This window comes from Alexandromys fortis, unplaced genomic scaffold (genome assembly GCF_014885135.2).
Source record: "Alexandromys fortis isolate MF-2015 unplaced genomic scaffold, M_Fortis_MF-2015_v1.1 scaffold_90, whole genome shotgun sequence".
Taxonomy (NCBI): Eukaryota; Metazoa; Chordata; class Mammalia; order Rodentia; family Cricetidae; genus Alexandromys; species Alexandromys fortis.
The window spans coordinates 5,207,648-5,226,014 of NW_026067985.1; the positions used below are offsets into that span (position 1 = coordinate 5,207,648).

At 52.1% G+C, this 18,367-nt stretch overlaps 1 protein-coding gene across 2 annotated transcripts; it reads right to left on the reverse strand.

The window, feature by feature from the left end:
* Positions 1-335: 335 nt before the first annotated feature.
* Rab35 (RAB35, member RAS oncogene family) lies at positions 336-15,871 on the reverse strand. 2 transcript variants are annotated; one of them, XM_050158992.1, is made up of 6 exons: positions 15,691-15,871; positions 10,237-10,287; positions 7,188-7,311; positions 4,070-4,194; positions 3,861-3,985; positions 336-1,849 (listed from the first exon to the last, which is right to left on the reverse strand). In XM_050158992.1, exons 1-6 carry the CDS (start codon positions 15,740-15,742, stop codon positions 1,721-1,723), a joined length of 606 nt encoding a protein of 201 aa, XP_050014949.1. In that variant the 5' UTR covers positions 15,743-15,871; the 3' UTR covers positions 336-1,720. The 2 variants fall into 2 exon arrangements, with proteins under 2 accessions (XP_050014949.1, XP_050014950.1); XM_050158993.1 differs by lacking the exon at positions 3,861-3,985 and having other exon boundaries at positions 1,743-1,849.
* Between the last annotated feature and the right edge of the window lie 2,496 nt (positions 15,872-18,367).

Genomic DNA, 18,367 nt, shown 5'->3' on the forward strand with positions numbered 1-18,367 from the left:
AGCCACAGAGGCACCTAACTTGGGCCAGATGTTCCAAGATCACCCTCTTATTGCTTGAATTGGCAAACACCTTCACACTGGTTCCCACATGCTCAGAAGCGTGTGACACCTTCTGCCCACCCCACCCCCCTCCGTCAGCCAAGACAGTCCTAAAACCAATCTGCCTCAACTCCCAGCTCACCTGGATCAGATGGAGCCACATACTGCTTGGCCCTGAAGTGTCCTCCACAGCACCTACCTTCCTAGGCCCACAGCCCCAACACAGCCTGAAGCTCAGAAACAGGCCTGTCGCACAGAACCCCAGCTTTGACAGTTTGGACAAGTGGAGAGACAGGTGAGAAGAAAGCCCCAGTTTTATTGATTAAAAACCCATCCACAGTGTTACCATGGAAAATCTGCAGAAATCTGTGATGATTGTCCAGTCAGGACTGTGCCTGGAAGTTGCCTTGGAAAGAAAATCTAATAAAACGCATTATGGTGTCCAATCAGTTCTTCCCAGTTACATGATCCTCTAGGGGAAAGGGAGGGGAGGTAATCAAATGTAGATTACCCTGGTTTTTACTCCAGGGAACTGGGGTGGGTAGGTCAAGACTAGCTGCCCCCACCCCACTGCCACTTCTTCCCAGTGGCTAAGAAATCTTCCTACCATCCTCATACTAAAACAGGTCTGTCAGTAATGCAAAGCTGCCTATCCTAGCCTGGAGGTGTCGTCCCATTGTCCAGCAACTCCTGAAGTGCCAGAGGTGCCTGGTGCTACCTCAGAAACCAGCTCCAGTGACAGGCCCTTGCATATACAGAACAAGGGTGCAAAGCCCCCTTTTCCCACAAAAGGGAAAGAGCCTAACCCACAATGACAGAAACCATACACCTTTTCTAAAAACACTGAACCCAAAGTGGAACAGTCGCAACTTTTGCTATTGAGCCAATCAGGTCTCAAGGAAATAACTGGGGAACTTAATTCATTTGATTTGGCTTCATTTGGCTTTATGTTAATGATCCCCTTGCAAGCTCCACCTCTGAACAAAGGTACCCCCGGCTATCTTTCTGCTGGTACTGAAACATGTTGGGTAAGTGAGAAGCCACGGCTCCCCTGGGTTTGTAGCAAAGGCATCTGGAAGGCAGAATGAGAAACCTGTTGGCTAAAAGGGCAGAACTGACTTTCTCTGTGGAACTGATGGCCTAGGGCCAGCCAAGGGCAGGGCCTGAGTGGACACCAGGTTCCCCAGCTCCCAGAGCAGCTGTGGGGCAAGACCCATGCAGAGTGCACTCCATGGGCCCAGGCTGGCCAACGACTCAGCTAGGACATGAGACTGGCTCCTCAGGAAGCTGCCGTCGAGATGGGATGGGAGGGCTTGGGAGGGTCTGTTGCAGCAGGTTGGCAGGAAGGAGGCAAAAGCCAGAGCAGGCTGAGGGTGTGCAGCTGGTTAATGCAATATACACTATGTACAAACTGGTTAATCAGTCCACTCAGCTGGCAGCGTCCTCACCAGGTCCAGGCGCCTCAGCAGGGAGTCGGCACCAGTGGGGAAGGGCAGGCTCGTCCAACACCTTCTTGGCACTCAAGGGGAAAGGGGCAGGAAGTGCCGATGGCGCCTCCCAGTACAAAAAACGTGGAGAGAATTCTTTAAATAACGGCACTAAACTGAGACTGTCCCCGAGGAGCCTCCGAGAGCCTCGGGCTGGGAGGGATGCAGTTGCAGTCTCTGCAGCGGCTGGGGCATTAGCAGCAGCGTTTCTTTCGTTTACTGTTTTTCGTGAGCTTCACCACATCGTTCTGTTGCTGCTGCTGCTGTTTCGCCAAGTTGTCTTTCTTTGCTCGTAGAACCAGCTCTGTGATGCAGTTGAACATCTGGAGATGACAGGGCAAGGCCGACCTGAGACCTAGTGCAGAGCCCCAGCTGGCCAGCACAGGCCGCTTTTATTCCTCTATGAACTGTGTATGCCATGCCAGGGTGTCTCACTATGACTATGTAGCCCAACCTGGCCTAAACCCACAATTCTCTTCCCTCTGCCTCCCCAGTGCCAGGGTTCCAGGTGTGTACTGTGTGCCCTCAAAACACACTCCAGGACAGCGTTCTCAGCCTTCCTAATGCTGCGATCCTTTAGTACAGTTCCTCAGTTGTGCTGACCCCAACCGGAAAATTATTTTTATTGCTACTTCAGAACTGTAATTTTGCTACTGTTATGAGTCATATTGTAAATATCTGATATGCAGGATATATGATATGTGACCCCTGTGAAAGGGTCATTCGACCCCCAAAGAGGTCATGACCCACAGGTTGAGAATTGCTACTTTAGGAGGAGGTGGCGGACTTAAAAGGTGAAAAGAAAATGCTAAAAGACCACAGCTGTCTTGGGGAAGTCAATCCCTGGGGTATTCCCAGTCTCTTTTCCTGTATGTGGGTAAGTGCATGTGAGCGCAGTACCCATGGAAGCCAGAATCCACTCCTGTGAGCTGCCTTGCATGGGTGCTGGAAACTGAACTCAGGTCCTCTGGGAGAGCATAAAATCTTAATCACCGAGTCATCTTTTCAGTCCTTTTTAGTACAGAGGAAGAAGCAACCAGAACCTCTGAAAAGACAAGAGTATGTTGCTCTGCATATAGACGGAAGGACACACAGGCTGTCCACCTCACTGCAGCCAGGGCCAGACAACTCTGTCTCAAGCTGCCAGGACCAACGGTGCTAAGTCACAGCTACTAAGCCACAGGGATAAAAAAGCTCAACTAGGGGCTCAGACGTCCTCAAACCAGCGGTGAGATGACTCTGTGCTTAAGAACATGAACTGAGCCGGCGATGGTGGCGCACGCCTTTAATCCCAGCACTCGGGAGGCAGAGGCAGGTGGATCTCTATGAGTTCGAGACCAGCCTGGTCTACAGAGCTAGTTCCAGGACAGGCTCCAAAGCCACAGAGAAACCCTGTCTCGAAAAAACAAAAAACAAACAACAACAACAAAAAAAAAGAACATGAACTGTGCCACCATGCAGACCAGGGGTTGGTCACAGCACCCCCATTACAAGCTGGGCCCGACAAGCACCTCTCACTCCAGCCCCATGGGATCCGATACCCTCTTCTGGATCCCGCACATGCAAACGGCATGCACTTGCACACAAGTATTTTTTTTTACAAAGAGCTGAGCTCAACATCTCCATCTCCTGAGCAAGCACAGCTCGACTCACTTGATCCTCACAGCCTGGAGAACAACTCTCACTCAGGTGAACAAATGAATTACCAGGAGGGAAGTCCCACATGTGTCTGGCTCTGAGGCTCTGTGTTCTCATGCAGTGGGAACCCAACTTCCCTGGCACCTCTAAACTCCTCTGGGGCCAGTGAGTGGGCCAAGTGGGGCTTGTGCCAAAAGTTCTAGCTTTTCTCCCTCAGAATCACAACCGCTCTTCAAGGTGCTGCTACAAGTGAAGAAGAGGCCTCCAGGGTGGATGCTCTACCCACAGCCCCAGGAACAGGCGCCCACTTGTGCTCAGAGGCCAGGAAAGCAAGCAACAAGAGACAGGGAAGAGGTGGTAGTGATGGGCTCAAGGGAGGGCCAACAGGAAGCAGCTGGAATAGAAACTGCATGCCTTTGAGGTAGGAAAGATCTGGACTTGATGCCACCTCTCACTAGTTGATTCTTAAGGTTATTCAGTAAGAGGAACTTCAGTTTTCCTCCGTGAAATATGGGATCCTACCTCAGAGGGCAGCTGAGCTAAGAGCTGAGACTTTTAAAGGGCCTGCACAGCAGCAGCCAACAGTGGGCATTAAATAACTTGGTCACTCAGATGCCTGAGCAGGCCTGGCGTGGGAGTCTTGGCAGAGAGCTCATGGTCCTCACCTCCCCTAGCCCAGGGATCAGCACGGCTTACCTCTTCCACATTCAAATTCTCCTTGGCACTGGTCTCAAAGAGCTGGATCCCCATCTGCCCAGCAAATTTGTAGGCATCTTCCGTCTCCACCACCTTCCGCTCAGGGTCGTCATTCTTATTGCCCACTTTAAGACAAAGCACAGTCAGCCGCCTGCAAGAGCACCAGTTGTTGCTCTCCCACCGACCCTACCCTTGGGGTCCAGCCTCACCTAATATTCGGCACACATCGTCACAGTTCTGGTTGATTTCATGAAGCCATCGCTTGACATTGACAAAGGACTCAGCACTAGTGACGTCGTAAACCACAATGACCCCATGGGTCCCCCGATAATACCTGTAGGGCCAAGATGTGCATCAGGGTTTTGGCCCAGGACAGAGAAGCTGCTTCCCTGGGGCCTGCTTGGTATAGGACAGTGGCTGGGGAAGGTGAGGGTGCCTGGCGTTAGGGCAGCCCTTCACCCAGCCTCAACCACCAGCCAGAGCCAAGCTTGATCAGCAGGACAGCACTGGCTTCACTGGCCTGCCCCTGGCAGCGCTGGTGGAGGCTGCTAACAGTCTGAGGTGTACCAGGTGACTGGGTGTACCACCAGCTGGAAGCTTCTCTGAAGTTCAGGCAGTTTTCGTGTTTGACATCATGTTATCACCATCCTGGTGATAATTCAGTTTCAAATCTTGGTAGTAAAATGACATTCCTAGAGGCTGCACATTACAAGAAGCCATGGCAAAATGTGTCCCTTTCCTCTGGCGGACAGGCGACACTTCTTTTCCTACTCTTGGCTCACTGCACCAGGGAAGGAGAACGCAGAGGCTACGCAGGCCTCCAGAACTCAACTAAACCTGCAGACCCCAAACCAGCCCAAAGGTCTGCAAGGAAGGACGGTGCTGTCCTTCCCCTCTGCACATCTGGTGCACAGAAAGCCATACAGCACCAACCCTGAAGCAGGCCAGAGGCCACACCACACCCTTGGCCCTACTCTACATAACCGCCTGCGCGGTTTCCCCGAACCTTCTACTTTTGATCAATAAGGTCTTAGAACACCTAGACTACAAACCCCGAGGGCAGGCTGCCTCCCATTTAGCTGTCCTGAGGAGCACTTCCCCAGCCTGTGTCCCACGATGGTTACACCAGGATCCACAGGACCCAGAATGGTAGGAGGCACCCAACTGTCTAGTCACCTCTCTGAGGTCAGACCTGTCTCTGAAAGCTGTGATCTGTGGAAAGGTTACTTGGCTTTCATCCCTACCCCTTACCTTAGTTTCCTCAACTATAAAATAGTTTCTAGTACAAACTTCTGAGCGTGGCTGTGAGGAAGAGGAGCTAACAGATGCCACCCAGAGGCTGGGAGCAGCACAGACAGCGCTGGGTGCTCTTTATCATCAGGACGAATGTTCCTTCCTAGCAATCTGGAGTCCCAGATGAAGGTGGCAGAACCAAGAGTGGGTGGGCAGGGCAGAGCACCAGGGCCCTGCTATACTGCGGCCCAAGCATCTGTCCACCCCTCAGACGTAGTGGAGCCCTCCCAGGACTCGTCCTAAGGCTGCGAGCCTTCTTGGCTGTGAGGGAGCCTGGCAGTCCCACTGTCTCAGCCCAGCACAGCCGGGTGGATGTCTCTGGGGCAGGTAGGGAACCATGTGGACAGAAGACCGTCCTGCAGCGGAATGTCTCTGGAACCTTCCCTTTGCTGAAGACACAAGAAACGGCACATCACTGCCCTAGCTCCTGCTGCCCCAGGGGTGGCTCAGATCTCTGGCTAGCGAGACGACACGGGGGCTCCAAGTCTTCCCACCCAAGTGCCTCACATCCACTTGTCCCAACTAGGCAGCAGGGCAGTGTGACAGCCACTTAGTCCAGTGGCCAGCTGCAGCCTCAGCACCCAGGCCTGCTTCCTAGGCCAGGGCAAGGCTTCATCCTTCTCGCTCCTCCCTCTCTCCTCCCACAGCCTCCTGAGGACCAGAAATCTCCTCAGGAAGGGTTAAGATGGGGGATAGTAAAAGGGCTCCTTTAGCAGATACACAGGTTACAAACATTCCCACTCCGACATAGACTGCCACACCTCCAAAACATTCAACCATCTCCCGACCCTCCCTTCTTCACCAGCTGCTGGCACAGGACCCAAGTACCTTCTGCTTCAGAATGGACCCAGCCTAAAACCCCGAGCTTAGCAAGGCTAACCCGGTTTCTCCAAACATACAGGCAGACAGAACAGTACCCTGTGCCTCAGGAGTTCTGAGCTATGGCACAGGAGACAGTACAAACACACACATCGTCCTAACCCTCAGAGTGGCCACCTGTGCTTCCACGACAAAGCTGGAAACAAACCACGAAAATCCAACTGTTATGCAGGAAGGCCTGGGATGTGTCCAGAGACCACCCGCCATGCACTACAACACGGAGCCCACTTCTCAGAAGCACCTTTAGCTGGGAGAGATGGTGCATGCCTTTAATTCCAGCAGAAACAGGTCTGTATCTGGGAGCTTGAGAGCAGCCACAGCTACATAGTGAAGCCTGTCTCAAAAACACACTGACATGCCTTTATCTGCAAAATGGGGTAACAGCAGCATAGCACACAGGAAGCCAGAAGTGACCCATGAAAATGCCAGAGCCTGAGTCCTGGACTCAAGCCTTAGCACTCAGGGAAATCCTACATAAAAATCTCTGGGACACAGGCACAGACGTTAGGCAGCTTGCCCAAGGACACATATAGCAGAAATTTAAATCCCACAGTTTCACAAACACCTAAGACTCAACACCGGAGGAGTTTCCTCCTTGGGCAGCTGAGTTCCACAAAAGCACTACAAATGAAGGTGACATGCTAGACAATGGATTTCCCAGCTAACAGATCGGGGATACAGAAGAAGGGCCCGCATACCTATGGTCTTCCAGGCCTCCAAAGAGAGAGAGCCATCTCTGAGCAGTCAGGGTGGATGACCAGAGACTGCACAGAGCTGGCACCCTCCAGGAATTGTCAGTGGTTCACTGGGCACCAGGGAGGGCCTGTCCTACTACCCAGTGTGGCACACTGACGCTGTTGCCACCTGAAGAGAAAGGAGCCGCCAGAGAGTAAAACTAAGCACCACGAGGAGCGTGCAGGCTATGTCATGCCATAGCCAGGGCCGGTGCCCAACACTGCAGATCCCTAGCCCTGTGGCTACCACAGCCGTCATAGCCGGCTCTTGTATCTTCAGGGAGGGAAGGCACAGCCTCCACACCCACGGAGGGCAGAAAGCACGCAGCCCACTCCCTCTCTGACATGCTATTTCTACTCAGCGCTGTCACTCAGCCTCGTGCAAACATCCGAGGGAGGCGCATGGGCCAAGGGAACTCACGTAGAGGTGATGGTACGGAAGCGCTCCTGCCCCGCTGTGTCCCAGATCTGCAGCTTCACCTTCTCCCCATTGATCTCCACAGTCCGAATCTTGAAATCCACTCCGATTGTGGTGATGTAGCTGCCTGTACGAATGTAGCCCATTACTCAGGGTAGGGAACCCAAAACCCCACCCCACCCCACTGTATGTGCCCCACAGTCAAGGCCCTAAGGACAGAGCCCTGAACAAAGAAGGCACACCTGCTGTACTAGGCCCAATGCAGTTGAGACAGGACACAGTGGCATAAAGAAAGGTCACTTAGAAATACACGTCACCAATGAAATCAAAAAGGGAAATGATTGGGGAAAGAGGCGGGCTTTATTGGAAAGGCGGGGTAGGGACATGCCGGCTGTGACCAGAGAACAGGGCAGACCTATTCATCCTGGTTTCTCTTCTCTATTTTCGTGTGTGTTCTGGAGGAGGAGGGTGAGGACCCAACACTGCACCCTGCACCTTCCTGGGGAGATGGTGAGTTTGGGGTGGGAGGTGAATAAGGAGTCAAGGCCAGTTCTCCAGTCCTCTGTGCTATTACTGAGAATTTGTACTGTTGCATGTGATGACAGTTGGGCAGTGAGTTTTCACCAGGGCACAAGATGCTTTGGAAATTGCTCTTAAGATATCTGTGTGGGCCGGGCGGTGGTGGCACACGCCTTTAATCCCAGCACTTGGGAGGCAGAGGCAGGCGGATCTCTGTGAGTTCGAGACCAGCCTGGTCTATAAACGCTAGTTCCAGGACAGGCTCCAAAACCACAGAGAAACCCTGTCTCGAAAAACCAAAAAAAAAAAAAAAAAAAAAAAAAAAAAAAAAAAAAAAAAAAAAAGATATCTGTGTGGAAGATGCATTAAGAGCAGCTGCCGACTGCTTCAGTTCAGTATGGTGCAGGTTTACAAACGCCTGCCTCAAAGCATCCTTCCAGCCGGAACATACCAAGAACAGACGACCACGTGAAGTGTGGCTAGGGCATGGGAAAGGGCAAAGTTCAAGGTGAGACAGAAGTGGAAGCAGGACCTTAGCAGGAAAGCTTAGCAAAGGTGCTGAGGTGGAGGGACAGCCCACACCAGGGCAAGCACCCAGAATCCAGGTCAGCGTCTGGTACCTCCAGGGCCAACAGCTCCTCACACGTGAGCAAGCAAAGCAAAGCAAAGTCAACACACAGCACAAGAAAAAAGCTAGAGACAGGTTCTGAAGACCAGTGCTTCTCAACCAGGGTGGCTTTGTTCTGAAGCCATGGAGACAGTGTTGCCTGTCATAGTACCACTGACATCTCGTGGGTAGATCTGCTCCACACCCAACAGAAGGCCTGGGTTCTACTCCCAGCACCCTCATGGAAACTCACGAGCACAGACATACATGCAGATAAACCCCCAGAAACAGCTAAAGAGAAAAAGAACCCACAGAAGCGAAGATGACCAGTGCGTCCTTGAAAAGCAGTGTGGGAAACGGTGAAGTGGCTCAAATGGGAAAGGTCTTGCTGCCAAGCGTGACGACCTGAGTTCAATCCCACGTGACGTGACGGAAGGAGAAAACCAACTCCCAAATGTCCTCTGACCTATATACACCATGGTGGTGTCTGAATAAGAATGGCCCCCATAGGTTCACATATTTGAATGTTTAGTCAACAGGGAGTGGAACTGTTTGAAAGGATTTCAAGGATGAGAAGGTGTGGCCTTGCTGGAAGAAGTGTGTCACTGGGAGTTTCAAAAGCCCGTGCTAGGCGCCAGGCACAGGCTCGCTGGTGCTCTCTGTTAGCCTGAGGATCAGGATATAGCTCTCAGCTACAGATCAGCATGGTGCCAGCCACCAAGTTTCCTGCTATGATGATAAACTAAACCTGAGGGGCTGGAGAGATGGCTCAGCGGTTAAGAGCACTGACTGCTCTTCCAGAGGACCAGGGTTCAGTTCCCAGCACCCCCATGGCAGCTCCCAACTGTCTGAAGATCCAGTTCCAGGGGATCTGACACCTTCACACCAGTGCACATAAAATAAAGTAAATAAACAGTAAGAAATATTTAAAAAAAAATAAAATAAACCTGAAACTATAAACTAAGCCCCCAATTAAAGACTTCCTTTTCACAAAAGTTGCGATGACCATGGTGTCTCTTCACAGCAGCAGAGCAGTAATGAAGACACCCTAAGACCCTGTGACCTAGTGACCTCAGCTCTGTGTGTACAAGAAGAAACAATGTATCCCAGAAATGCAGCATTGATTAAAACAGAAGCAACCAGAAGCCACGTGACCTGAGCGGCTAGTGAAGATCAGAGCATCCAGACAGAAGCAACCTTTCCAGCCATTATAGAATGGAAGGAAGGCTGGGCATCGCAGCATTTAATCCCACTACTTGGTAAGTGGATCTTTGTGAGTTCAAGGCCAACCTGGTCTACACAGCAAGTTCTGGGCCAAGCCAGAGACCCACAGGAGACAACATCGTTTAAGAACAATCAGAAACAGGGTGGAGGTCTGTGCACAGCCAGGCTGGAGCATGTTTCTGAACAGCAGGTGTGATCAGGAAAAGACACCCATGCCCCGACAGAGGCTGCAAGGCAGCAGAGGGACAGTGCAGGACAGCTGTCATTCTTAACGCTATGGACATTTTCCTTAAACTCCTAAATGCGGGGCACAAATAGACCCTCAGTTGGAAAGTGAGGACCAGCAGGAGCTTCACACTTAAGCCTCCGACCCCACTTTCTCTCATCCAACAACCTGAATGATAAAGTCTCCTGCATCAGACAGAAGCAGGTAGGCTCTAGAACAGGGTAGGAGATTTTTTTTTTAAATATTTATTTATTATTTATTATGTATACAGTATTCTTTCTGTGTGTATGCTTGCAGGCCAGAAGAGGGCACCAGACCTCATTACAGATGGTTGTGAGCCACCATGTGGTTGCTGGGAATTGAACTCAGGACCTTTGGAAGAGCAGGCAATGCTCTTAACCACTGAGCCATCTCTCCAGCCCCCAGGGTAGGAGATTTCAAAACCAAAGCACCCAATAGCACCCAGGAGGACTCACCTGAGAAGGTGTTGTCTGCAAATCGTAACAGCAAGCTGCTCTTGCCCACACCTGCAGGAGAGAAGGCAGGGAGATGAGCAGGGGGGAGGGGCCTCCCTTCAGCCAGTCCTTCCTAAGGAGCCCAGTGGGGCTGAAGTCTTCAAGGCCGACCCATTTCCCCAAACACCAACATTTCTTCCAGTAAATCGCTGACCTTCTCCTTGGTCCTCAGGTAAGACAAGCAGCTCTCAAATCCTCTGGGGGAGATGACAGAGGACTCATGCCCAGGCCCTGTTCTGAGGGCTGCCCCAGACAACAGAGCCAAGCAAAAGGAAGGTCAACCTAATGAGACCAGTCCACCTGCATCCTCACAGCAAGGTCCTCAGAAAACCTCCTGTTAGCTCAGTTGGAAAAGAAATGGAAAGCTGGGAAAGAGCCCTTGGTTTCATCAGGGCATTCTGCATGTGAAGACACTCGGGCCCACAGGACCAGAACCAGCTGTCAGTCATCTACCCCAGCTAAGTCAGCACGGCTGAAGGAGTGAGGCAGGTGTGTTGTGGGGTATCGGTACAGTGTGAAGATGCACTGCTGTGATTGGTTTAATAAAAAGAGCTGAACAGCCAATAGCTAGGCAGGAGGTATAGGCAGGATCTGGACAGAGAGAGGAAGTAGGAGGAGGATTCTGGCATAAGGGAGAGTGGCCGGGCAGTACAGAGAAATACTGAGCTACACAATGGAACACAGACTTAAAAGTATAGGTTAAGTTATAAGAACTAGTTAAGAACAAACCCTAAGCTAAGGTCACGCTTCCATAATTATTAAACAGTAAGTCTCCACGTCATTATCTGTAAGCTGGTGGCCCAAAGAAAAATGCATCATACAGGGAGTCTGCTGGGCACCTACTTGGCTACCACCCATGGATGCTTGGACCACTGCATTTGCCACAGCGGCTCCTGGCTGTGCCTTAGGAACCTAGCTTCCCCTCGACACATGTGGCTTTGATTGGCCAAGGCACCTACCTGCCTCCTGTCCTCCTGTCTCCATTACCCAGCAGTGGCTACATCAATGAATGAAATGATCAACACACTCAGGTCTGCATGGCAGCTCATGCTGCTCCCAGAATTCAAATGTGTCTCCTCAGATAAGGAAACCAGGGCTTGGAGAATGACCTAAAATGCCTCCATAGAAGAACAGACACAGATTTAAATCCGGGCCTGTCAAGCCCCTCTGGACACCTCTGCTAGTGTCCTGACAGGCTTGTCTGCTTGCTCCTTCCCTCATCCTCCTATTTTTTGGGAGGAGTGGTTGAGTATCACATGATACCCTGTATCCCAGGCCAGACTTGAATCACCATGTAGCACAGGATGGCCTTGAATCTGATTCTTTTGCCTCCACCTCCCAAATGCTGGGGTTATAGGTGGGCTGGGGATTGAACCCAGGGCTATGTGCATGCAAAGCAAATTCTCTACCACCTGAGCTATATTCCCAGCCCTTGATGTGGGCACTTTCAGCCCGCTTAGTAGGAATGCAAATGATTTCAGTTTCTTTAAAAAGCAATTTGACAATACCAAGAGAAATGTAAAAGCCCCAGCCCCTGAGATCTAGTCTCCTGACTTCTCCAGAACTGGGCACAAGGACAAACACAATGTATCCAGTATTGAGGAGACTTTAAACCAAGCAGCCAGAAGCCACATAACCATCATTCTCACATCTTTTTCAGGAACATCTTTATGACCCCAGGGCTCCTACACCCATCCTTTCTGCTCTATTCTAACAGAAATGCCTTCAAAAGTACCAGATCCAAACCCAGGACCCCATAATGTCTGAATTATGGCTGAATGACTGAAAGCAAACTGTAAGGAGATGTGCCTATCATGAGAAACCCACAGTTTGACTCCAATTCTCAAAGATAACATTGCTCCACCCCCGACCAAGACTGCAAACCACTGCGTGGACTGAGCTACACAGCTGTTCTCTAGCTGACCCAGACATCCTCTGCAGGCCATCTCCAGTGAGCAGCTGGGGGGCACCCAGAAGAACTTGCTTCTCTGAAGACACCTGAGGGGACCTGTTCCTGAGCACACAGCTGAAGCGTGAGGGCACCGGCTGCTCAGCCTCCAGCTTACAGGGCTCTTGCTCAGCACCACTTCCTCATTGTTCCGCCATGAGGCTTCCTGCTCAACCCAAGGAGAGCCCAAGCTCTGGGCTGGTCCTCATGGTGTTCTGCCTGATACTAACCCCATTGGCCCTGAGGCCTCCTCTGCTTCCTCCTGAAGCCTTCTAGATCCAGCTTACTCAGCTAAAAGCTCATGTCTGGTCACTAAGCAGTGAGTTCCTTAAGCACTAAGGAACCTCACCTCCTTCATCCATTCAGTGCTATGAGCTGAGTCCAGCACTTAACAGCCACCAACTAAACCCTCCACAAACTGATGGCTCAACAAGTGTCAGTCTCAGGGAAAGTCATGGAACACCACACTGTAACAGCAGCATCACCAGGTGTCATGAAGCAGTTTTCAAACTTTAGGGGCAGGAGCCAGCAGAATCCTTTTTCTTTTTTCCCTTAGAGTCTGACCTGGAACTTTCCAATGTAGATAGATGCTCCAGGCTGGCCTCAGACTCAGAGTCTGTGCCTCCCAAGTGCTGGGAAGAAAGATGTGCAATACTACACCTGCCCTTTATTATTATTATTAAATTTATCCAAATCTCAGATCTCTAACAGACAAGGGAGGGTATCATCCGCAGTGACAGCTGGGCCTGAAATCCTGAGCTGCGGAGTAACCCCTAGTCACAACAGGGTCTGCCACATAGACCTGATACCAATCTCCAGCACTGCTCTCCTGAGGAACAGAAAACCAGACGCCACCTCTGGACTATCCCAGGAGCTATCTACCCTGCAGATGCGCCCACCTTACGAGACATACTTTCACCACAGCAATGCTTTCTTCTAGCCGGTCTGCTGCCTTCCAAGGGGCACAGGCCCCGGCACATCTGCTGCCTGTTGGCAGGCAAGCGATGCCACCCTTGGCCGTTACCCTCCTCTGTACGCTGCTTTGGGCCTCATCCCAGCTTTGCTTCAGCACCAGTCTGCTGTGAACTCGAGTAAAGCGACATCAACTTGACTGCTTCCTCAGCAACCACCTTCTGGTGTGCCTCAGACAAGCCATGCCTGCCTCCCAGCTCCAGTCTGCCCTAGGTCTCTGACGGCATACCAGCCTCCAGGTTCTACAAATGAGGGTGATTGGCATCAGTGGGCACCATTATAAACCAAAGCCAAAGTCAGAATAGCTGAGAAGAAAGTATAGAAGCCACGCCCAGGGAATACACCCCAGAAGTGACTACAGCGTGGCCAAGTGGGTCGGAGGACTCCTGGTTTCTAAGCCCAGCTCCACCTGCCCTCACAACACTGGCTCCAGCTTTGCTTCTGAAAACTGTGTGATTCGGGGCGAGTCAAGCAGCTCCTCCTAAGCCTGAGTTTCCTTATTTGACAAACCACAGCGGCCATGGGTGAGAATCAGATGAGAAAGTGCGTGTGAACCATTTGACACACCTTAAGAAGCACACACTCGAGGGGCCCAGGGCAGGCAGGTGAAGGCAGGCCCCTGCTCAGCTGCAAAATATCTCCCAGTTTCCAAAGTGTTCAACGTTGGGGGGTCAGCCAAATGCCAGGAGAAATCAAAGAGCAAAGTGCCTCCCTCCTCTCCACGACCCACACACTCCTACTGAGCTGGGAGCCAGACCCCAGACCCTGACCAATGAATCTTCTCCCATGACTGGCTTCTGAGCAAAAAAAAAAAAAAAAAAAAAAAAAAAAAAAAAAAAAAAAAAAAAAAAAAAAATATACTGTAAGACAGCAAGCCAAAAACATCTCTTGGGGTTCACAGAAAAGCCAACCAGCTACATCTTCTTGCTGAGTTTAACCCTTTCAGGTTTGGAATATTAACACCAGCACAAGACGTTAGGAAGGGTAAGACCTCTCACCACAGCAGGGTGACTTTAACTCTGATGGGAGGAAAGCAGATCCTCAGGGTACAGAGCAATGCCACAGGCTGTGATTCAAAAACAGCCAATCAGCCGTCTGCCTTTCTAACTCCACTCTCAGCCAGTTACTCTTCCACCCAGCCAGGCCCTAACTTTTCCCGACATCGTCCCTCTACCAGCAGCAACCACCGAAACCTCAGTCCTCTTCCACAGGATCCAAACCACCAGCCACAGCCCAACCCGGCCTCACTGGTGACTTCCATGACCCATGGATGACACTGCCACCCAACAAGCTACATCCTGAGTCTCAGGGGACTGGTGCTCCATTTCCTTAATGATCCACAGGCTCTACCACCAACCCGGCTGTCTCAAGTCACATGACCCTCTATCCCACACTCAACTCAAGTCTAATCTATAGACTTGGCTGCTCCCCAGCCTCCTTCCAAAACATCATATATAGTCACAGCACCTCAGCTACACTCCCATCAACATCCTGGGACCTGCCTCCCTGAACTCAACATCACCCTGTAGACCTGGTCACCTACCACACTCCAAACATCTCTACAATGCTTCTTCCCTGGCCAGAAACCAGTGTGACTTTCCTAAGGCTGCTTGGTGTTCATTCACTGAACAAAATGCATTTTAACACTGGGTACCAGAAGTTGCTCGGTGAATCAGAGATGGAGCAGCGCCGCAAGGAGTGTGTGTACATGGACAAAGCACTTAAATATGGGATGAAGCCCACTCCCCCCGTAAGGTTACAGCAAGCACTGTCCACACACCGTGCGCCAGGCACTGTTCCCATCACCGTGAGTGTAACAACAGCCCATCAGTACTATTACTCTGAACCAAGAGAAGACTTGGTAACCATTCTGCAGGAATGTGCTTATGGCTTTACCTGCCGCACCTCATCCAAACGCACGGCGACCCAGAGACGCAGGTCCTGGAAACACCCCCATTTCACAGAGGCCTCAGTCTTCACGGCGGGGGGAAGGAGGAGGACTCGTGCAGACAACACTAACAGTTACTTACGGGTTACTACTTTACGTTGGGTCAGGCGCTAAGCACTCTCCCTACTTTAGCTCACCGAATACTCACAACGCTCAGTTTAACAAGTCCCCACTTCTCGGATGCAGAAACCGAGGCTCAGAAAGGTGAAGCAACTTGCCCAAGGTCACAGAGTGAAAAAGCTTGTCTTCCCGGGACTCGAACCCGGGTCTCTCCAACTCCAGCAATCGCGCGACTTGACCAAGGTCACACGTGAGGCAGGAGCCAGCGCCGGGCCGTGCATCCCGCGCGCTGGGCACCCCGACCCGCCGAGGCGCAGCCCGGAGCCCCCGGCTGCTCCCCCGGGGCCTGCGGCCGCCGAGCTCCGCGCCTCCCGCCCGGCGCGGGCCGCGCCTCCCCGCCCGCCCGTCCGCCCGCCCGCCCGCCCCGAGGCCCCCGCGGGCCGCGCCCGGCAGGGCCCGCGCCACCTCCGGCCCCTGCGGCCCTCACCGCTGTCGCCGATGATGAGCAGCTTGAAGAGGTGGTCGTAGTCCCGGGCCATGGCGGGCGGGGGCGGCGCGCGCGGACGAGCGGGCGGGCGGGGTCGGCACTGGCCTCGCGAACCGCAGCTCCCTCCCGGCTGCTCCGGCAGCGGCGGATCCACTTCCCGAACAAACAGCCGGAACTGACAGAAACACCTCCCTCCGCTCCCCCCCACCCTCCTCCTCCTCTTCAGCAGCCGCCGCCGGTGCCACCGCCTCCCTCCTTCCCGCCCCGCCCCGCCACTGCGCAGGCGCGGCGGCTGGCCCCGCCTCTGCGCAGCCGCAGCCCTGGCTGGCCGCGCCCTCTTCGCGCGTGCGCACGACGCACGCTCCCCGACGGAGTTCCGTGCGAGCGCGGCGGCCGGGGCCCGGAGGAGACCCGAACGGTCCGGCCGGCCCGGCGGAAGGGAGGCGGTGCCGGCTGCAGCTCGTCCTGGAGGTCAGCGCTGGGCGGAAGTCGCCTCCGAGCCCCGCAACCCCGGGAACCTGACGCTTCTCGCCGAACTGGAAGCGGTTCCGGATTCGGATCGTAGGGCGCACCCTGGTCTCCTGCGCGGCCGCTCCTTCGGCCTCAGTTTCCCGTGGCCTAAGGAGCCTGGGGCGCCGGAACTCAGCCGTACGCAATTCAGAACCGACCTCAGGTTTTTCCAGTTTGGGTGGATGCCCACCTGCCCTTCCCGGTGCGCGGCCACCGCCATCCTCACTGCGACTTGAGGGATTGCTCCATCCCTATTTCTTTGACTTGTCCCAGCAGGTTCTCAAGTAGCCCGGGATGGCCCCAGACTTGCCAAGTAGCCGAGGATAGCCTTGAACTTCTGACCCTCCTACCTGTACCCCCCAGTCCAGTTTTATGTGGTGCTGAGACTCGAACCCAGGACTTCGCACCATGCTACGCAAGCACTCTGCGAGCTGAGCTCCACAGGCAGCCCCCTCGTCATGCTTCGTACAACCTTCCAGTCCTTTTCAGCCAAGCTCCTGTTGGGACACTGCCGTGTTCTTTCAATCTCCAGATCTCTCCCCATAAAAAAAGTGATGTTTAAAAAAAAAAAAAAAAAGTATAGATTCTTACTGAATTTAGAGTTCAAATTAGTTTTTCCATCTGAACCACTCCACATAGTAACACATTAAAGTTTCTTGGACAGCATATGATACTTAGTTGAATGGATACATGCTTTGCCACAAATTTCTATGTGTATTTAAGTACACATATGTATTGCCTTACTTACAAATGCACAATATACTTCTAGCAATTCTGTAACTGCCTCACAGTGTGGTACTCCATCAGATGCTTCTACTATCCCTTAATCACTCTGCTGCTAGTAGATTCACGCAGTTCAGAATTTATTTTTTTACGCCCCAGCTCTCAGGAGATAATTTCTTGCTATTCACGGTATTAGAGGCAGGCAGCAATGGAGTGAGTGTCTGGTGCAAGCCTTGAACTGCTTTCAGAAGCAAGTGTGTATGATGTAATGTGTGATGAGCCGGAGCCTGGAATCAGAAGGTGCTGGCTGAAGAGATGCTGTGGCCTGTGTTACTGACGGAAACGCTTCCTGTCTGTGGGCGAGTTAACGCTGCCATCCCTGTGACCAGCAGTTAGAAACAGAAGGAAGGACTGGAGAGATGGGTCAGCAGTTAGGAGCACCATCTGTTCTTCCAGAGGACCCTGGTTAAATCACATGGTGGCTCACAACTGTCTGTAAGTCCAGTCTGAGGATCTGTCATCTTCCGGCCTCGGCAGGCACTGCAAACAAATGGTGGAGAGACATACATTCAGACTAACATTCACACACATAAGTTAAAAACCTCAAAAAAAAGTTTAAATAAAACAGATGGACAGAAAGACATCATAGACCAGGCAGTGGTGGCACATGCCTTTAATCCGAGTGCTGGGGAGGCAGAGGCAGGAGGATCTCTGTGAGTTCAAGGCAGGCCCGGTCTACAGAGCAGCCAGGGCTACACAGATCTTTGAGCCGTTTCCTAGTGTAGACTTTCAGAATTTCCAAGGCAGCAACCCGATGTCAGGGCTGCCAGATACTCTGGCAAGTGAAGCAGAACTGACCACAAGGAGATGAGAGTCCCAGCTGCACCAGGTGTCATCTAGACCCCAACAGGTGCTAATTCCTTCATTTATTCTGTAACTCCTTAATGGCTTCTTACTATTTACTATACCCCATGTTGTAGAGGATATTAAACTTTTTCCCTCCAAGAATTTGCAGACTCAGATCCACTCATGAGGACTTAAAAATGAATGACAGAAGACAGTAGATAGAACAGCTGGCAAATCTCCACCTAGACTTTTGAAGACAAATTGCCACCGTTAGCAAGAGTGGTGGGAAAAATCCCAGCAGAAAGATGCCATGGTGACATCAGAATAGAAGTGAGCCCTGAATGTCAGCTGCATTTAGACAGGCTGTCTCAGCCTGTGAGAATCCTCAGTTTTGGCTTGGATATGTTTCTGGTACTCCAAAATGAGTCTTCCAGCACATTCTCTGAAAACACTGTCTCACATTCACTCAGCTGCATCAATGAAGAGCCCTCGACCCATAAACACATGTGCTGTGTTGTAATATAAACCTCCGACCTGATCAGGACCACATACAGCTGGAAATCTCATCCCCTGGTCCTGAGCTGTGGCTAGGGAGCCC

Excerpts from the sequence above, each read along its gene's own strand:
- Rab35 (XM_050158992.1), bottom strand. The coding sequence starts at position 15,742 with ATGGCCCGGGACTACGACCACCTCTTCAAGCTGCTCATCATCGGCGAC. Across the intron at positions 7,312-10,236 it reads TGCAGACAACACCTTCTCAG|GCAGCTACATCACCACAATC; the intron begins GTGAGTCCTCCT and ends ACATTCGTACAG. Across the intron at positions 1,850-3,860 it reads AGAATTTGAATGTGGAAGAG|ATGTTCAACTGCATCACAGA; the intron begins GTAAGCCGTGCT and ends TGTCATCTCCAG.